Source organism: Rhamphochromis longiceps, linkage group LG9 (assembly GCF_057381845.1).
Source record: "Rhamphochromis longiceps isolate RC_006_pf linkage group LG9, R_longiceps_female_GT1.1, whole genome shotgun sequence".
Classification (NCBI taxonomy): Eukaryota; Metazoa; Chordata; class Actinopteri; order Cichliformes; family Cichlidae; genus Rhamphochromis; species Rhamphochromis longiceps.
Genome location: NC_140565.1, coordinates 24,731,424 through 24,750,965, shown reverse-complemented (window position 1 = coordinate 24,750,965; position 19,542 = coordinate 24,731,424). Strand labels below are relative to the sequence as shown.

The following is a 19,542-nucleotide window of genomic DNA, read 5'->3' as shown; positions in this document are numbered from 1 at the left end:
ATGTAAATGTGGCATTTGAATCAAATTTTAGACCCAAATCTGAACATAACCTACTCTGAACCAGGTTATATGGTCAGCATGGGTTACCATAGTGATCGAGCCCTTGAAAACAAAGGCACCTTCCAGCTTTGAACTTGACTTAGCTGACATAATGTATCTTGCTAATAATTAATATATAATTACATAATTGCATAAGTAATCTTGCTTCGTTTAGACCAGCAGTTGTAGCTGCCTTTTTGTACTTAATGGCTTAATGAGCAACTGAATAAGAAATTATTCATACATCTAAATAAATTGAAGAGTTACGCTGCTACAAGATTATAAACGCCACACTTTTTGTGGACAAACAATAACCTTTATTGTACAAAGAAAAAGTGTTTTACATGTTCGGCAATTTCAGGAAAGAAAATAAAAGGGGCTAAAAGCAAGAAAACAAAAACTAATTTTTTCTTTTAAACTTTTACCAGATTGGATTACAAAAATTCAAAACTTGCACCAAAAGGGAGTCTTCACAGATCACAAAGCAAAAATAAAGAAAAAAAAAAAGAAAAACAAAATCTGACACAGAAATATCTTAATGAATCTCCCAAATGGAGCTTTTAACATTAATATCAACAGCAATTTTAAAAAACAAAAAAACAAAAACAAAGAGGAGACCATAATAGGTTTCAGAGGCCCGCATCTTTAGCTGCAGTGACTGTGGCTGAGATGGGTTTGGGGCGACAGTTATGGGAGATGGGTGCTGGTGAGCCATTTCCGACACTTTATGCAGAGAGGTCACTGCTGTTGAAACGGTCTTGGTCATACACTTCGGCGACAACTTTGCGACCCCCGAACCAGCGGTCGTTGAGTGCCTGGATAGCTTTGTTCATCTCAGAGGCCATGGAAAACTCTACAAAGATTTTGACAATGATATCTGCATCCTCCTCTTCTCCTTGCTTTTCCTGGTATATGATGACTCTGTTCACGGAGCCGAACTTCCCGCACTCTTCCGTCACCTCGCCCTCCAGGTCATCATCAATGTCCTCTGGTCCGACCATATTTCGAAGCACCATCACTGTGGACTGCAGAGTAGAAGGACAGGAATAAAGTAAACACAAGTGATGATAAGGAAGTAAATAAGTGTTCCTAGATTAAAAAAATAAAATCACCTCTGATTTTCGAAGCAGTTTCTGCATCACCATGTGTCTCGCACTGCTGCCTGAGATGCTCATGTGCTCCTGATCACTCAGCATCTCCTGCCCTGTACCATCCTGAAGCGTCTCTTCTTTCTCCTCTTTCTTCTCTTGTTGGTTGGAGCCACCAGCCTGATTAGACAGCACTGGCGGTGACGCGAGCACGGGGTTCACAAGACCGACCTGGGGAACCATTGGTATGGTAGGACGCACTGGAGTCACACCTTTCCAGGGAAGGCAGACACAGTCAGTGACAATGGGCAGGTCCACAGTACAACTATTAGTCCTGGATAAGACAATCCCATCATCTATAACATCAACTCAACGTCAAAAATATCAACCAGAAAAACTCACAAACAAAAAATTACACACAGTACCATGTCACCAGGGTAGATGTCAGACTAATTGAATTTGACTAATGAAAATGTGGTTCATTTATTGAAATTTCTACCACAAAATTAGTGCTGTCGGCATTAATCTCGTTAAAATGAAGTTAACGCCATAAATTTCAGTAAGCGAGTTAGGGCAGATCACCCCGTGCGTGGGGCTGGACGGCGTCAATGAGCTAACCGCGCTAACACGTTGACGCTAACCCGCTAACGGAGATTTGCTGCGTTAATGCGGTTATGGTGTTAACATCATTTTAATGAGATTAATGCTGACATCACTACACAAAATCCATCATTTGAAAATTTAACGCGCCGTTCTCCTTTAGTCCACTTGATTGAAGGAGCTTCAACCCCTTATTTTTGTGACTGCTGTAACAGAGTCATTTATACAGGAATACTTCCTGTTTAAATTAGGGTCTTATTTGTATTATGAAATGTATTAGATCATCTGTTAAAGAAAACAAAAACCCTATGAATTATTATAGCCGTTTCACCCTTTCATCCATCTGTTTTAAAATATTTTATGCGGAAAAGTTCAGAGCTCAAAATACTTAAAATGCCCAATTAGGAGGTCACAAACAACCTCACACAATTTTCCATTATCCATATTACACCAATGAGCCAATTCCTGTAAAGTATAAAAAGTTATAGGAGAAACAGATTAATAAATTCATGGCAGGAAATACTGTCATGACTAAAAATATTACAACGGCACAAATAAACAAGGCTGATGCCACTGGGTCACTTGAAGTTCAAGTGTAGGTGAGACATGAAGTCACTAAGATAACTCTCACAGGAAAGCAAGTTTACAGCCACTTCTGATTTTCTCATTTTCCAGATGCCATGCAGTTAAAAGTGTTCAAACTAACAGTGTGTTCACTGTCTTTAAAGCTGTATGTTTTTAACAGCACAACTAAGTTAAATTAAAACCATTTCTTTAGCACAAAAAGAGGACTTGCTCATGTCTTGGTGCATACCTGTGATGACCCCTGGTGCCTGGGCAGCCATAACAGCCTGAGGTATTCCCATTTGCTGACTGAGAAGTTGAGGTGCAGTTAACGCTCCTAAGACTGACGCGCCAGCTACAGCCTCCTTAAAAGAGGGGGGGCCGAAGACATTAGGCAAAGGAAACACACAGAACACAACACAAGGCAGCACAGTCAACAATCACACAACATGGCAAACAATCAACTCAACATTGCCTCTCTTCAATGAGAATCGAGGTTAAAAAGTAATTAAGTATTCTTAGCAAGTCAAAAATATCTAAGCAGTGATGCTAAACTTTTAAAATTATGACATTATACAAGGAAGAGCTTTGCTAATCAGTAAAGGTGAGGAACTTTTACCACTCAGGTTAACATATATACAGCATATAAAAACAAATGAGTCTTTCACCGTGTTTATAGGTTCTGTTTGAGTTTTGAAGACGTCAAACTGCATTAAAATAAGGTTACATTTTTAATTTTTAATAATACCAATAATAAACTGACAACAAAGTGGCCTTCTCTAAGTACAAATGCTAATGTTATCTGTACTGGTGTCATAGCTAGCTAGTTCTGTGTCATATTTACCTGGAAGGCCATTAAATCCCTTTGGAAGGGATTCATACTTGCCTGGGCTGTTATTTTAGCAGTGGCTGCCGCTGCAGCCACAGCTGCAGCAGGTGGCAAACCACCTGGGGTCGTGGGGGTCAGTAAGGGCATGGGAGGCGTTACTGCTTTGCCCACCCGCAGGTACTGACCACCCAGGTCAAACAGGTTCATAGAAGACACGGCGTCCAGGGCTGACTGAGGCTTTTCATACTCTGTAAAGGAAATAAAAACCGCAGTTAGTAGCAGATTTATAGCAACACGAAGGTACGAGAGAATGCGACACCCCCCCAAGCTCACCAATGAAGCCAAAGCCTCTGTGTCGCCCTGTGGTGGGGTCTCTGGCTAATGTGCATGACTTGATCCTTCCAAAGGCCTCAAACACACTCTTGATGTCGTCATCTGACAGATCAGGGTGGACGGACGCCACGTAGATCCTGTTATAAGCACGCGCCTCTTCTGCCAGCTGGTCGATGATGGGTTGCGCCTGACCGATGTTACTTGGCCGCCCAACCTATAGCACAGATCAAACCACCAGGGCTACTGAGTAAAGCCTTTACTGCATTACCTGAGAACGCACCTACCACAAAGCTCTATGTCCCTGCAAGGCTTACTTTCACCAGCCACCAAGCTCAGTCAAAGCCACTCGTCTCCTCTAATAAGTGTTTTTTTAAATTACAAAACACTATAGCATTTTCCCAACAGGAGAAAATTTCAAGGATAAACTACTGATTACATTAATCATTAGACAAAAGAATAACCAAATCAAACTTAACTCTCTCTCTCTCTCTTTCTTTCTTTCTTTAAAAGCCAGATATTACAAAAAGACATCTACTAGCTGAGGATCAATAATTAAAAAGAACCTGACTATAAGGGTGTCAAATATCAACTCATTTACAATGCAAATCCGGTCCTGTAAATAGCTGTAATACTATTATAGAGAAACTACACTTTGTATTAAAAACACAACATTTCTGCAGTCTGAACTAGTGGCTAAAGGAACGCATTGAATATTTGGTGCTAGCGCTGCACAGACTCTCCTTTGCAAAAGAACTGAGCTCCCCGAGTAAGACGAGCGTCTGAGGGAGACTAGGATCTGTACTACAGATGGGGCGGCCAAGTAACACCAACCAGACGCAACCCATCATCAGCAGTCCATGGGCACAGAGCGATGTTATTTGCTGCTAGGCATCCCACTGGTCACTTGGTCACTAACACAAGCCTTGATGGCATCATGGAAGGCCAACACACACTTGCGCACTGACACACACAAAAAAACAAACAAACAAAAAAACTACACACGCATCTTCATTCATACAACACGCACCTGAAAATTAACAAAAACACAAGCACAATCACAAATTAGTGTTTTCACTTAAATAAAGTGACTGAGATTATACATTTAAGCAATTTTGCATATCAGGACTTCATATTCCTAATGGCAGGAAGTAATCTAAATACCAGTAGGGTTCCCACCAGTGTATTACCCGACCGGCGGGCCATCAGTCCTAAAAACAGCTTGGGAAAAAACTATGAAGTTATGAAAGAATAAAAAAATAAAATAAACACATGGAAATGTTGAGTCTCGATACACTTTTACCTGTTCACTTATAACTAGGGTTGCAACAATACAATCAGACATTGGTCTGTTCCAGACCTGTTCTTCATAAAGGAAGCTAACAGTAAAGCCAAACACCCTTCTTTCCCTGCAAGTTTTTTTTGCTTAACTGCAACATATATATGCATTAAAATAAAATAAAAGTCTGGATATGGATAACCATGTGTATCGATAAGAGGAGCAGTATTTCTTGTCTTGCTTTCTGAATGTTTTAAAATATTCATAATGATACTGCTGTATAGCTACTGGATCTTAACAGCTTTTATGACAGAAATCCTGCCCAGGTGTATCCAACTAGTCAAACTCTGTCCACATGATCTTAAGCACTTAAAAGATGTTTTTCTCCACACCAACATACCTTAATGTTTCGTCCTCCCAGCATGACTGAGTTCATCTGCTCCAGGGCCAGCTGAGCAGCCTCTGGTACATCATACTCCACAAAGGCAAATCCCTGCATTGTCAGACAAAGGTCAAGAATAACCTGCACACACTTTCTTTGCAATCTACGCCACGTCTCAAGTCAAAGTTCAGCACTGACCTTGTGTTTCATTGTAACAGAATCCCAAGACATGTCAATGCTCTTGATTGGACCAAACGGGGCAAAAGCCTGTCTGATGGTGTCCTCACCAAGCTCATAGTATATGGAGCCCACATACACCCGACACATGATCGCTAGAGCGCGCTGCCTCTGAGCTGCCACCTACCAACCAAGGGAAACAAGACATAATAAGCATTAGAGAGTAAAAGAAAGGAGGAGAAACAAACACACATACACACACACAGAAAGAATATATGTGTATTTTCTACTGTGCTTGCTTTCCCCAAAATTGTTAGAGGCCAATTCCAAGTAAAGGGGGGTCTGGACAGGTAAATAGGGTAATAATGGGATACTGCAATGGACAGAACTTTGTGGGAAAAATATTAACATTTATAAAAAGAAAACAAAAACAAAAAAAACACTGATGTCATCAGAGGCGATTACAGTATGTCCTCTATTCTGTTACTACTGAACAGACATATGGAGGAAAACACATTGATGTGATTGACATGCACAGCCCTCACAAAAATTTTGGCTTCAGTAACTGACCTGTAGTCCGGGGATGCAAGTAAGGTAACAAAAGTAATCGTGGAGTTCAAACGAAATCCATACAAAGTCTTGATGAAAGCATTTGAAACTTTCTTCTCAAGTCTAAGGTGAGGGGCGCTTTAATCCCTGAAAGCTGCTCTGTTTTACTGACGCCTTTACTGCTTCTCTTAACTTTCACTGTGTCACCAACAAAAATAAGTTCGTAAAGTATAACATCGAGGGAAGATGACTTGTTCATTTAACAGAAAAAAAGAGCTTGACTTTGAGATGGCCAAAAAATAGCCCTGTCCCACAATTTCTCTCATTTTGGTCCATTAAAGGGATTGCTATCCCTCTTTTGTCCCATGCCAAGAGCTTTGCTTTTTTTGTTTTGTAAAATGAGCAAATGCATATTTTTCAAAAAGACGTGACTTTTCTCACATTTACAAACCTCCAATAAAGTCCTATAAAAGCCATTTAAAGTGTTTTAAACAGCCTTTTTTCTATCTTCTTCTTTTAAAAAAATAATAAAAAATACACAAACAAAATATCCCACTGCAACGCAAGAAAGCAAAGGAAGCGCTTCGACAATTAACAACAGTCAGTCATCTCAGAAGAGATTGCAGTAAAGTCGCAGGTACGTTAGGTGTTGAAAGCCATGTTTTCTTATAAAATATGCATTCTTTGGTTAGGAAAAAAGGCAGGGACTGTTGCTATTGCAACAGTAAAAGAAGGGTAACAGTCCTTTCCATTGGGAATGCGCACAGAAAAAAAAAAATTTAATAATCTATTGACCGATTGTAAAGGTGAGAGAGGATCTCCAAAGCCCATTGTCACTGCTGCCATCTGAAAGACAGTAAAGATGAAAAAAGTGCTGAAAAGTAGGTTAGATATCCCTTAGCTTTGCTTTTCTTTCTTTCTTTTTTTTTTAAAAGGTCATTGCTTTGCTAAATAGACAAAAGCAGTAAGGCTTACACTATAATCAGACCCTCCCTCTAAACAATATACAGAGAGGATTTACCTCCTTTAGCTAAATTATAGCTCACCACACAGCAATAAACAAATACAAGCAAGTTCCCTTTAAAAGTGCAAAGCATTTAACATGATAACCAAAGCCTTCATGATGATCGTCTCCATCTGAAAGAGAACAAAAGGCAAAAGCAAAGGGCAAAAGGTCTACACATGCGTTCTTTTTCACAGCACGTGGTAGAAGAAAGGCAAGACTTCCCAAAGAGCTAAGCCCAAACCGACTTGTGACAGTAGAGATGGCTGAATTACCAGTGCGAGAAAAGACTATGATATTCTGTCTACAGTCAAGACTCACAGGTGACACATGCACAACAAAGATTTTGTTTGGCACATTACCAGATAGTTTCACACATCTCACCTGGAGGTTGGTGAGCTGTTGCTGCTGATGGGCGATGGTCTGCTTCACCAACACACTCTTAATACTTTGCTCCATGGCATACTTCTTAGCCTGGGAGAGGAGAAGCGAAATTACATGTAAATTCCACAGATGAATAAAAGATCAGTTCATCTATGTGACACGGCATGCAAAAACTAGGCTAAAATCCAAACTTTCATTTAATCCTACATTTTTAAAAAGTATAATAAGAGGAAAAAACAAAAAACCCCAAAACAAAACAGGATTTCCCATATAATAATAAACTAATTATTTGCAGTTTAGAAACAGTTGAATAACTGCAGGTTTTGGGAGATATTTGCAGATGGTGCAGTTAAGATAAATACTTGAAATGCTGGAAAGTCTGGTTGTTCTTGATGTTTCATTGTTCATTGGCATATTTGACTTCTAGAAACTTCTTTTTGCAAATTTTAGTCAGATTTGGGGATAAATCATTTTAAATACGGGGATGTAATAGTTTCATCCACCCACATAAAAGCTACTTTTTCTACTTTCAGTCTTGGATATTAATATGCATACAGTTAAAAAGCACATTAAACACTTTGGTATCGGCCATCTGTAGCTCTTTCAGACACACCTTTACATTACAGCCACTATTTCCTATAAGTAACTACAGGAACCCTTAGTAAAAGAGAGCCAATAACAGGTGTATCACTTAAAGTCTGACTGCATACTGCTTGATCTTGAAACCGCAGCAAAATCAATGGCTCCTATCTGATGTGCCTTAAGATTTCAGGTAGATTGGCACATGTTTAACCATGAAGAACAACAGCTGTAACTTCATTAATATCTTATTTAAAATTAGCCAAAAGAAGAAGACTGACATTCCTTTAAGAACCAACAGGATCTGACTTGAGTCATTAAACTAAAACCTAATTCATTACAGGTCTTTTGGTGTATTGTGGTTTGTCCCATAAAGTTTGTAGCACTGTCTGAATTCAGTCATGTTAACAGACAGATGAAGCCCACATGGTAACGCATTCAACATCTGAAAGGGGCTTCTAATCTCCTACTAAAAGTTATGAAAGTTGGGTTTTATGTGACATAAAAGAAATAAAAGTATTGCAAGTAGACATATCCCTGTGCTTAATGTGGTATAGTTGAGGTAACTTTAAAAACAAAAATCTAAAATTTTCATAACCAGTGTTAATAAATTTCAAATTAATAGCACATTACCTGTTGCTAACTGCAAGTTACTGGTTTGGTTTAATAACTGGTTTATGGCAAATTTCACATGAAAAGAAACATTACAGAAGTAAAGAGGCTGTTAAACATTAGAAGATTAAGGCCAAGAATGACGTGTTCTTCCTCAATAAAAATGATAACACAACAGCAGTAAAGAATTAAGTTAAAAATTAATTATAGTATTTTCTGCTACTCCCGTCCACTAACTTTTATTTGACAAAGTGATAAAGATGATGAATTAAGAACAAGATGAAAATAAAACTCTGATGCAAGCTGACAGCAGCGACCTCATCTCTATGTCGCAGCGACGGCACCATGCAGCGATGAGTCTAGGGGGTGTAATGAACTATTTAAAAGCTGAAGTGATTGATTACTTTGCAGATGAGGTTTTGTTTCCTTTTGTGCCTGTAAAAATATATTTAAAGGGCCAGTAAATCTAGTTCAGGGGGCGAGTAGTGGAAAAGGAAAAACAACATTGGACTAGGCCTTTTCCATAGTATATGATCTGGGATAACACGGGTTTAAAATTTTCCACAATATTTAAAAAAAGAAAAAAAAGAAAAAAAGAGTGTCATATCGCAATATGATTGCTGTACAAATGTCATTCATTTATGCGCCTCGCAATGTAACAATCTGACAAATCAAACATGCAGCACTATCTGCTGTTTGACCCCTTGTGAATATGGAAATTGAAAAATGGAAATTACTGATGCAGTTCCATTGCGGAAAAGGATAGCTTTAAACAGCTGGTTAAAAAGCTCGACCAAAGATACACCCCAGACAGAAAATATTTTTCACTTTTATTATGTGCCAATATTGTGCAGCTCCTGATGAGTTACAAGATTAAGTTCCTTTAGTTATTGTTAAAATATGGAGTTCAGCAGTTATTTTATTTTCTACTTTTGTGCTTACATTTGACTTATGCTGTGTCATTACTGTTGCACTATAATGCTGCCACTGGCACCTTGTTTCAATAGATTCACGCTTCAAATGAGGAAGTGTGTCATCAGTGACTGCAGCTTCATTGGAAAAGAAGAATGAAAAATACACAGCTTTTGTTTCTTTCATCATAAGAACCAGTACTGCAAAAAATTGTGATTTAATTTTGAGGCTCTAGCGCCCACCCCTACATCGGACATTTGTTTATAACATGATCACTAGCAGATAGTTTAACGTCTTACCCTCTGAAGTGCCTCCTGCTGCTCTGGGGTGAGAGGCGGCAGGCCAAGCTTGGAGCCCGTGCCCTGTCCATTCTCCATCGTCAGAGCTTCACCACCCTGCAGTCGAGAGAACAGAGCACTTTAAACAAAACACTGAGAAACAAGAGCGTAAACCCCTGCACGTGCACACTGTTCATTCGCACTTAATTTCAATGAGAAATTACATCATCTCAAAATGAACAGGATATCGCTAAATGGGTCAACATTTAAAGGACATACACCCGGATTTTTTTTTTAAAGCAGGCGGGACTGGATGGGCTCCTTACCTACGCAACCCGCTAATCGCTGGGTCCACCAGACTGAGGCGGAAAAGCCCCCAAGGGGATGAGCACTGATGGGGAAGCTTTAACAAGTCAACAATTTCTAGGGGAAATAAAAAACGTCTTCAGACTAACAATAACAAAAGCAGGGCGCTAGCATCATTTTACAATGAACTCCATCTATAAGCAGCCGTCTTTGATCAGATCTTTAGTGAGCCAGGGTAATGCGCATGAACGCTAGCCTCGCGTTGTGTATACGTTAGCTGAGTGAAGTAGTAGTAAGTGGGCTAAAGTTCAACCTTTCCCTAAGAACTTTTTAACTGAGGAATATATAAATCTTAACTGCAACCTCTTTGTTGCACTTGGATGACCTTACAACGGCACAATCAGTACAAGAAGCTCCGCATTGATTAGCAAGGCCTGGTCTCTATTCAGATAGCGTTATCTTTGCTGCTAGCTGATATTAGCTAATGCTAGGCATTCATTGCTATGGCGCGTGAATTAATCTGCACGTTCTCCACAAGGATACGCCGTCAAATTTAAAGAACACACGGTGCACCTAAATACTAAGATACATCGCATTTTACTTACGTAGCGACCGCTACAGCTGAAATCTGTTAATGTGCCTCTTTATCAAGGAAATTATTTACCGCAGTGTCCGTAACTGCCATGAAGCACACCTTCTCGGAGAGGCCCGCACACGTCAACGCTCGCGAGAATTGCATATTTTCAATGAAAGATATCGCGAGAACACTATTTCTCGCGATGTTGGGGGGCGGGAGTTAATGCGCACTTTTATCCATGCAACCTTCAGGCTATATTTATTATTCTGTGACATTATTCATAATTTAATGTATCATATCATTCCAATTGTGTTGTTTTTAATCAATTACTCTAGCTAGATAGCACTAGAATGACCAGATCCCAGAAAACCTAAAGAATAAACACTATTTTGCCAGTCCTGTATATCCAGGTTAGAGGACTGACATTCAATGTGTAAGGGTCAAATCACTATCTCCTTAAATTAAACACAATAAACATAATTTGTAATTTTATTTTATTTTTAAAAAAAATATTCTCCTGCATTTATATTACACTAACTGTTACATCAGTTGCTTCTCTGTCCGATGATCTATCCGGTAAACCTTTAGCAGGAGCACGCAGAGAGCTGGCCAGCCAGGCAAGATAAACTTAACTCGTCACAGCGAGACTTCTTCCCTGTCTCTGTGAGTCCCTGCATCCTTAAATGTCTCCAGTTGTCCTGAGTTCCCTCTGACTGTCTCCTTGGTGCATTTAAACCCCTGTTCCTCCCTGTCCTCGTCATCTGTTGTCTTCATCTCCGTTATCAGTCATCATCATTTTACCATCTCTGTGCAAGTCTGCAGATTTCTTTATTAAATCATAAGATTCTTAAATTAAAGTCTCTCTCTGTCTGGGTCCTCGTCACAAAACATGACATCATTGTTTTGTACATTCCCCACATTTGTGAAAGAAAAGCAAAACACTTTTTTTAAAGTCTGTAACAAAACCATCAAATCTGCTAAAGGTTATTTAAATGCTGCAAAAGAAGAATGGATTGGAATTTAAAAAAAAACACATCGTAACCTTAATTACTGGGGGAAAATGATGAATGATGATCATAGTGAGTAAGAAGTAAACCGAGTGCATATTTTGGACAGAGATTCACTTTTAATATGTATGTATAATACAATAGATACATAAAAATTCACTCCAAAAATAGAGTCCTTGAAATGAACAAAATATTGATAAAAAAATAATTATAAAAATGGAGGCAACTTTGCCTATGGTACAATGTATACAATGTATGAAAAGATCTTTACTGCAGATACTACTATGGCTCTGCAGATTTTTTTTTTCTTTTATTTTAACCTATGTCGCCTCACCTTGAGATTGGCAAATCAATTTTGGTGGTCAACTCTCTCAAGCAGTTTACAGTTTCTGTTTTGCCTGTCACTATTCCCTCTCTGTTTCCTTACCTGGTTCTTCCTGACCTTGTTCTTTCTCCTCACGTTCCCCTCTTTCCTCTCTCCCTCTTTGGTCTGACAATCATACACAAATAGATTGTATTCAGTTGGATGAAAAAATTACATTGATATGAAAAAAAAACTATTAAGATCACTCTCCTCTCTCAGTGTACTTTCAAACAAAAGGCAAATAACCAAACCACATGTACATCTAATAAAAGATATAAATATTGAAACACTGATCCAACATTATACTTTATTGACGGATCATTTGATCTTACACTTTTACCTGAATGTTGCTCCGGGGTTTAATATCGGCACATATGACAAAATAACCAGCTTCTCTCATTCCATTTCAAACAGGACAGTGGCAACAACAGCAGCCTACGGACAATTTTAAGTTTTAGATTTTAAATAAGCTATATAAATTTCAATGGGAGCAACAGGACGGTCAAATGTCGCTGATTTTACTACACGAGGACGAATTGTATTGTAGCAAACATCGTCGGAGAACACGTTTTCAACACTGCAGGTTACCTGGGTGTAATGTTTTTCAGCTAAAAAGAAACATGGTTTGACTCCTACCTAACTATATAAAGAGTAACTGAAGGTTATATGCAGCTAATATGTCCTGTTTTAAGCCAGGCACTTCCACCTCCGCTCCGCTGTGTCTCAGCCACCATGGCAGAAAGGGCGCTAAAGCAGTGTTGCCAACTCCTCAGTAAGGAAAATCGCCATTGGTTGTACTAAAAGTCGATAAATTACGTCATCGCCTAATTGGCATAATTGGACATGCAAATGTAATTGTAACCTACGTTGTTGGAGAGAGAAATAACAGCGTGGAAGAGACATAAAGTGAGTAAAAAATGTCCTAAATGCATTTAGAATTTATTTAGAAGTACAAATTAAATTTGTTTTAGCAATTATTGTTTTATAATGTCACAATTCCAACCCTGCTCCTTTATCCGGGCTTGGACCGGCAAAAGTGACCCGAAATTGGCACTCTGGTGTAGTTACTTTGTGTGTGTGGGTGTGTGTTTATAAGTAGTTTTAAACCTTGTGATCCACAAAACAGCATAACAGTAAAAGAAGAACTGACTGGTTACAGACAGTGCGGGAGCAGCGGCTTCGCTCATGCGCGAGTCATTTGCAGTTCGGACGCATAGGTGCGAACGTCTGCTGCAGTGTTGCCAACTTAGCGACTTTGTCGCTATATTTAGCGAGTTTTCAGACCCCCTTAGCGACTTTTTTTTCTAAAAAGCGACTAGCGACAAATCTGGCGACTTTTTCTGGTGTTATTGGAGACTTATTTATGACGACTTTTTGACGTGAAAGCGGGTATCGCTTTTACTCTCAAAAAGCAGCGGGTGCTGCCGTGGGTACCTCGCAGCTGGGGGAGGACTATCCTCCGCCTGTGAGCACTTTGGCACGGGTGAGGTGCCTATGGCAGCACCGCTGCTTGTTAAGGGTGTGTTCACACCGAACGCGATGGGCTATCACCGTCATTCACTCGGCCAGTTTGAGGACCTGCTGTCCCGCGTCGGTCCCAGAATCGCCCGCCTAGACACCGACTACAGGCGCTCAATCCCACCTGCAGAGCGCCTGTCCGTCTGCCTGAGGTTAGTAAAAGTGTTTAATACGTAGTCATTTATTGATACCTTTGCTAATATATGCTAAACCATCCATTTATACACTGCTAACATGGATGTGCTATGCTAACAGTGAATGCTCTCGGTGTTTGCTGATATCAAACTGTAGCATTAGGACCACTGAGTTAACCTTTGTAGTGATACTCACTCCTTTTTATTTAGACCTGGTTTAATTCTGGGATAGTTGAATATTTGTATATAATCCCTGCAGCTGTCAGACTCTATAACAGGGGTCACCAGCCTTTATTAAAACAGAGTTAGATAAAACTGTGAACAGTTTGGTTCATCTCTAGTTACATGGTTCTATCTTGATAAGCTGTCTTATCACAGATTAATTTTTCAAAAATATTAATGATTTAAGCAAGGAAAGGGCTACATGTCAACATACAACTCTTTATTTCTATTAATGTCTCACTTCATTCCTACCTGATTGACATGTTTAGGAATTATGAGTGATTGGCTCACTGTAGTTGTGAAAGTTGCTACCAATCAAATTATAATATGTTAAAGTTAAAACAAAACACAACTGTTTTAGATATTATCTAATATACATTTTGTAATTATCCTTATAATTACAAAATGTTTTATGTAAGATTTAAGTTTTGTGATTAAATCTGACATCACCAAAGTATTTTGGAATTTGAATAATGTATTTTGTAACTGCAGTACACATAATACTGATTTTGAACAATTTTGTCCAGGTTCCTTGTCACCGCGGACTCCTTCAGCACCAAGCGTTCAGTTACAGAGTCGGTGTGTCAGATCACCCCCAGGCAGCGACGGCCATCTGGGACTGTCTAGTGGACGACTTCATGGCTGTGCCTTCACCTGGAGACTGGCGGTCCATCACAGAGGGACTCCAGGAGCGCTGGAACTTCCCTCTGTGCTGTGCAGCTCTGGATGGGAAGCACGTCCAGACAAAGGCACCCCATATATCATATAGGAGACACACACATTGATATACACTAAATATTCATTTCATTTCTTTTTTGTGGTGCCCAAATTTATGCACCTGCTTGATTTTGTTTAAATAATTATTGCACACTTTTTGTAAATCCAGTAAACTTCTTTTCACTTCTCAAATATCACTGTGTGAGTCTCCTGTATGATATTTAACTGACATTTTTTTATTGTAACAACCAACGATTTATACAGGAAAATGATGTCTATTAACAAGGTTGCCCAAACATCTGCATCCCACTGTATCAGTATATTTTGTCATTAGTATAATATGAAATAAATTCTACATGTGTCAAGTCGTGTGCCAACATTTGCTGTGTAGTAGAACTGAGACATTAGTCATTATAAAAATTTATTTGAAATAATATTAAAATTCTCACACAGAAATACATTAAACATAAATATATAAAATATAAGAATTTACAGAGAGACAGGAATAAAAAGGACCAGCTGCTCTCCAGAGCAGGAACCAGGCTGAGGAGGAAATGCTCCATTGGAGACTGGTGTGGCTCCAGCTCCACCACCGATGGACCGTCCTGGGACCCGTCCCTCATCTGCCTCGGAGCCGTCCTCCCCTGTGGGCCTGTAAAACAGCACAAAACACAAAGAAATGAGAAGGCTGCTACTAGATTTTAATTTCAACATTGAAAAAAAAAAACAAACTAAAAACAGGATATAATCAGATTGGTTGTAGATATTTAGTAAAGGTCATCACAGGCAATCCCACCGACTAAAAAGGTATCAGTGCTTGCTGTACATATCTGTGGGTGCAGCAGCAGGAGCTCAGGGACTGGGGAGCCAGGAGAAGCAACAGGGGATGCTCTGCTTCAGAATCAGTTGGTTCTATCAATACAGTATTAAATGTTAACAGGTTGAATATAATAATCATAGAGTAGACAGTGGTCCCTCATTTATTGCAGCAGGGGTTCTCAGAATAACTAGCCCCTGGCCACGCACTTTATACACTGTTTTCCACACACACACATGAACATTGGTCACAGTTCTCACAATTGATTCTCAAAGTGCAAACCTTTGTAGATTGCAAAACGTAAACGTATTATTATGCCGTGTTTTGTCTTCATCTGCCTGCCACTTTCGTGCGCCTTTTCCCCTCGCGGTGCAGGTGTCTATTTCCGAATGAGGCTCATAGTTATGGGTGTTTTTGTGCTGTTTTTTCTATTGGACGTGATGGTTATCAAAACCAAACATGATAAATTTGGCAAGCGCAGGAGACACGGCACGGAGCAGATTTGTCAATCAGGCTGCAGAATGCAATGCTGTCCGGTGCAAAAAAAAGAAAATGAAAATTAAGAAAAAAGAGGCAATAAAATATATTCTTAAATGACAACATGCCTAAAAGCAGAACGGTATTTGTACGTCAGTGGGAAAATAGCGGTGGCTTGCTAGCTTTTGTGCGGCTTCCCCGGGTCAGTGAAAACTTTAGAGAAAACTTGAGAAAAATGAATGAACTTACCAGGTTGCCCGATCTCTTTACATATCTTCCTCCAAGCTCGGTCCTTTATATTCCTGTCTCGGTACAGAAAGCAGCTGGTGTCGTACAGCTCCGAGTTGTTTGCTACGGCATTGATTAGCCTTCCTTCTATTGAAGAATAAAGGGCTTTGGCTGGATCTGCCCCTTTGAACTAGGTAACAGCCACGTCACCAGGCTCCTGATTGGTTGTCGCGGCGCGATTTGACGCTGGAGTTCAGATTTTTCCAACTCGAGCGGGGACGCGAAACGCGTGTATGCACAAAATGCAACACATAAACTCACGCGCGTGTTTTTTTTCGCGAGTCAAACGCCTGAAACGCGCTACACTCACGCGCGTTTCAGGCGTTTTGGCGTTTTCGCGACGCAAATCTGCTTCCGAATTTTCGCGGGAGCCGCAATCGCGGGTCAGCGCGCCTTTCCATTGACTTTACATGTAAGCCTGACGCTCTGCCTGCCTCTATCGCGTTCGGTGTGAACACGAGCAATAGGCGTTTTCACGTCAAAAACGTCGTCATAAATAAGTCATCAATAACACTTTTTATATTTTTAGTAGTGTGTCACACAAACAGCAAATATTGTCAAAAAAAGTAAGAAATCTTTGGGGGTGCTTTGATTTTGCTAAACTCGCCCTGCCTTTAGGTTTCACTAGGGATATATCCGTAGATCAGTGTAGCTTAGTGATGGTAAATTTGATTCTTTTTACTGAATCGTGTTTTAATGAGTCACTCACCAAAGTGAATCGATTTTTTGAGTCATTTGGGTCACTGAATTTCAGCATTTATTTTCTAATCTTTGCTCACTATTCATATAAAAACTTTAACTATTAAACAGACAACAGATAAAACCCTTGCAACCTAACAGCTAAAAACATTTGTAATTACTTTAGTCAAAAATTATATACTGAATGAGTTAAAATTAGAGTAACATGATTGAATTTAGCAACAATGTTAAAAACGTCACTACCACAAATCTGTTATTCTTAATAAATCATATTGCATCCTGATATTATGCATATAAAATGTTTTGTACTCTGTCTTAACGTGTCATGTCAACCCAAGACACTACATAAATACTAAATTAAATTCACCATTCCTCGTTTCTTATTTAAATAATTTTTTGGTAATGAATGCATGGAAACATCAAAACACACGCAGCATATTACATCTTGTTTATTGTCATGTATTTAATTGCAGTAGCTACAATATTTACCAAAGGTTTAAGTAGAACACATCCGAAGGCAAGTTTTATTCAACAGAGTCACAGAAATAAAAAAAGAAGAAGTCATTTGACGTAAAATAAGACTGATATGGAAGGGTTTGTTTTTTTTCCATGTTTGCACAGTCTAAACATTCATTTTCATGGTCAGGTCCTCTCTGGAACTGAACTGTGACTGACAAAGGCAAAATGCAGTTCTGGACGGTTGCAGGCTTTTAAGACATGCAGCTTACTAGGATCAAACAAGAGCAATAGTGGCACTGCTTTGTGTTGTCCAACATACGCCTCTTTTGATAGCCACAAACAAATATGTACACCACAGCCTGTAGCAGGTGACTGTCTGGGAGGCTTCAAGGCTCCTGTCTTCAGAGACATACTGATAAGTAGGCTCGACACAGAGTATAGTAAGTATTGTAGGCAATGACTGTACAGCAGTGTAACTGTTATGAAACTGCAACCTCACAAACCCATAAAACAAATGACGCAGAGCTATGTAAAACGTGACAACAGTATTTTGCTGATGATCACTACTGTTTTTTACTACAGTTTTATTAAGGAGTAATCCACCCAAATGGCAGCTTTTTATGTTTCAGAGACCAGGTTCTTGATAAAAAAAAAAAAAAAAAATCAGGCACTGATGCACAGCCAGCTCTATTTTTGTCTTTGTGTGGGTTGCAGTGCCATCGTTTTCACATTTCACACCAGAACTGTGTGAAATAAAACTAGAGTAGATGGGGTTCTGGGAAATAAAAACATGCAAAGGAAAATAATTCAGTTTCTCATCACCTGCTGTAACATCTGGAGTCCATGAAAACCTCACAGGAAAAACAAATTCTAATGATTTGGGTGGATTTCACCTTTGAAAGATCTACGGAAATATTTACAAAACAAAATTCATGTACTAATATTTTCAAATGGTTTGGGAAATACAATAATAGTAACTATAGCAGGAATATTAATAAACAAAATGGCAATTTTTTAATAATTAATTTTAACATCAGATAGTCACAGCTTTGCTCATGTTTAAGTAAGACTACGCTTTCAAATCACACGTAGATTTATTCCAATTTTTGTACACAGGCTACTAATATTGACGGCAGCAGAGACCATAACCATCTTATCCATAAGTCCAATAAAAAAGGCTGCAGCTCTTAATCAAGCTTCCATTACTCAGCCTCGACTTCCTCTTCACTTCCACACAGGCTGAATTTGTGGACTAATAATAAAGAATTGCAAAGTTGATCTTGTTTTAAGACTAAAGTCAACCTGAACGTGTTAATTGCTAAGTTGTGGGTGATGCCATTTCACTGCCATAACAGGCACTTTGCAAGTCTTTGGCTTTCACGGTGGAAAACCTGTAAGAGCACTACAGGCTAAAACAGAGAGGCATCATCTCATTACTTATCACCTCATTCAGGCGTAGCATGTTTAGCTGTGTGGAGATAGCATTCAGTCGGAGAGTGCAGTGAGGTGTGTCACTTTGAAGGTGTAGAACAAAGAAAAATAAACATTTGTGCAATGCATGTCCTGTTCACAGTTAAACAGAAGAAAAAAAAAGTCAGCTGAATGGGTATCAACAGTGCACATAAGACGGAATCTTAAATTCCCTAAAACTCTTGTGAACTGAAGGTTCTGGCTTGTGAGGGAGAGGGAGGTTTAATCAGCAATAAAAGTGTGCAAATGAGGCTTTGAGGAACAAAATGTCTGTTTGTATGTAGTAGTATGTAGTTGCTGCATCTGTGAGTATAACATATCTGCTCTGGATAGTGGCATTATGGAAAACCTAAGATTGTAAGATATCTTAAGGCATGATAGCCCTTTTAGGCAGGGAGTTTGTCAATCTTCCTCTGCTCTGTGGGGTTGCTGGACGCAGCCGTGATTCCTCTGGTCCTCCAGCCAGAGGCGCCTTCTCACTGAGATGATTTACTGTCTGTCAAGGTGCAGCATCCATCTGTGTTTGTCCCTTTTTTTTTTTATTCCCCATTGGGTCAGCTCCCTGTGCTTCCTCAGGTCCACGGCTGTCTCGTCCTACCCGCTGCCCTCTCTTGCTCTCTCTCCATCTGAGTGATCAATGCCCCGGGACCCTCCATCTGGGCCAGAGCCTGTCGGGACCCCTCCTCATTGCGTGCTCCCAGAAGCGAGTGCTCGGACCCGGTGTTGTTTGATGGCATTCTCCAGGAACCCCGCCACCTTCTCACTGTCCTCCTACAAAGCCACCAAGATGCGGTCAAAGTTTATTTGGGAAAAAAATTGTTAAAACTCTTCAAAAAACAAAAGATAAAAGAAAAGAAAAAAAGAATAAATTACTGCTGTACT

The 19,542-nt window shown here is 39.5% G+C and overlaps 2 protein-coding genes and 1 long non-coding RNA gene across 10 annotated transcripts in view; all 3 read right to left on the bottom strand.

Moving 5' to 3' along the window:
* Positions 1–318: 318 nt before the first annotated feature.
* LOC146662398 (poly(U)-binding-splicing factor PUF60-like) lies at positions 319–12,512 on the bottom strand. Of its 8 annotated transcripts, none has more exons than XM_085418998.1 (12): positions 12,200–12,511; positions 11,923–11,985; positions 9,627–9,722; positions 7,225–7,314; positions 6,633–6,683; positions 5,310–5,471; positions 5,130–5,222; positions 3,454–3,667; positions 3,136–3,368; positions 2,542–2,656; positions 1,152–1,399; positions 319–1,064 (listed from the first exon to the last, which is right to left on the bottom strand). In XM_085418998.1, exons 1-12 carry the CDS (start codon positions 12,257–12,259, stop codon positions 765–767), a joined length of 1,725 nt encoding a protein of 574 aa, XP_085275124.1. In that variant the 5' UTR covers positions 12,260–12,511; the 3' UTR covers positions 319–764. The 8 variants fall into 8 exon arrangements, with proteins under 8 accessions (XP_085275124.1, XP_085275125.1, XP_085275130.1 ...); XM_085418999.1 differs by having other exon boundaries at positions 3,178–3,368; positions 12,200–12,503; XM_085419004.1 differs by lacking the exons at positions 11,923–11,985; positions 12,200–12,511 and adding exons at positions 9,932–10,028; positions 10,517–10,660.
* A 2,342-nt stretch (positions 12,513–14,854) lies between these two features.
* On the bottom strand, positions 14,855–16,234 carry LOC146662397 (uncharacterized). The gene is made up of 2 exons (XR_014913203.1): positions 15,994–16,234; positions 14,855–15,102 (listed from the first exon to the last, which is right to left on the bottom strand). It is a non-coding gene; the product is annotated as an uncharacterized LOC146662397 (long non-coding RNA).
* Positions 16,235–17,170: 936 nt separating this feature from the next.
* Positions 17,171–19,542, bottom strand: part of nrbp2b (nuclear receptor binding protein 2b) — a 44,585-nt gene continuing 42,213 nt past the window's right edge. The window contains exon 18 of the mRNA XM_085418997.1: positions 17,171–19,431. Coding sequence (XP_085275123.1) covers positions 19,345–19,431 — 87 coding nt within the window. The 3' untranslated portion in view covers positions 17,171–19,344. The remainder of the gene's footprint in view (positions 19,432–19,542) is intronic.

Excerpts from the sequence above, each read along its gene's own strand:
- LOC146662398 (XM_085418998.1), bottom strand. The coding sequence starts at position 12,259 with ATGAGAGAAGCTGGTTATTTTGTCATATGTGCCGATATTAAACCCCGG. Across the intron at positions 11,986-12,199 it reads AACCCCGGAGCAACATTCAG|ACCAAAGAGGGAGAGAGGAA; the intron begins GTAAAAGTGTAA and ends TATGATTGTCAG. Across the intron at positions 1,065-1,151 it reads AACTGCTTCGAAAATCAGAG|TCCACAGTGATGGTGCTTCG; the intron begins GTGATTTTATTT and ends TCTACTCTGCAG.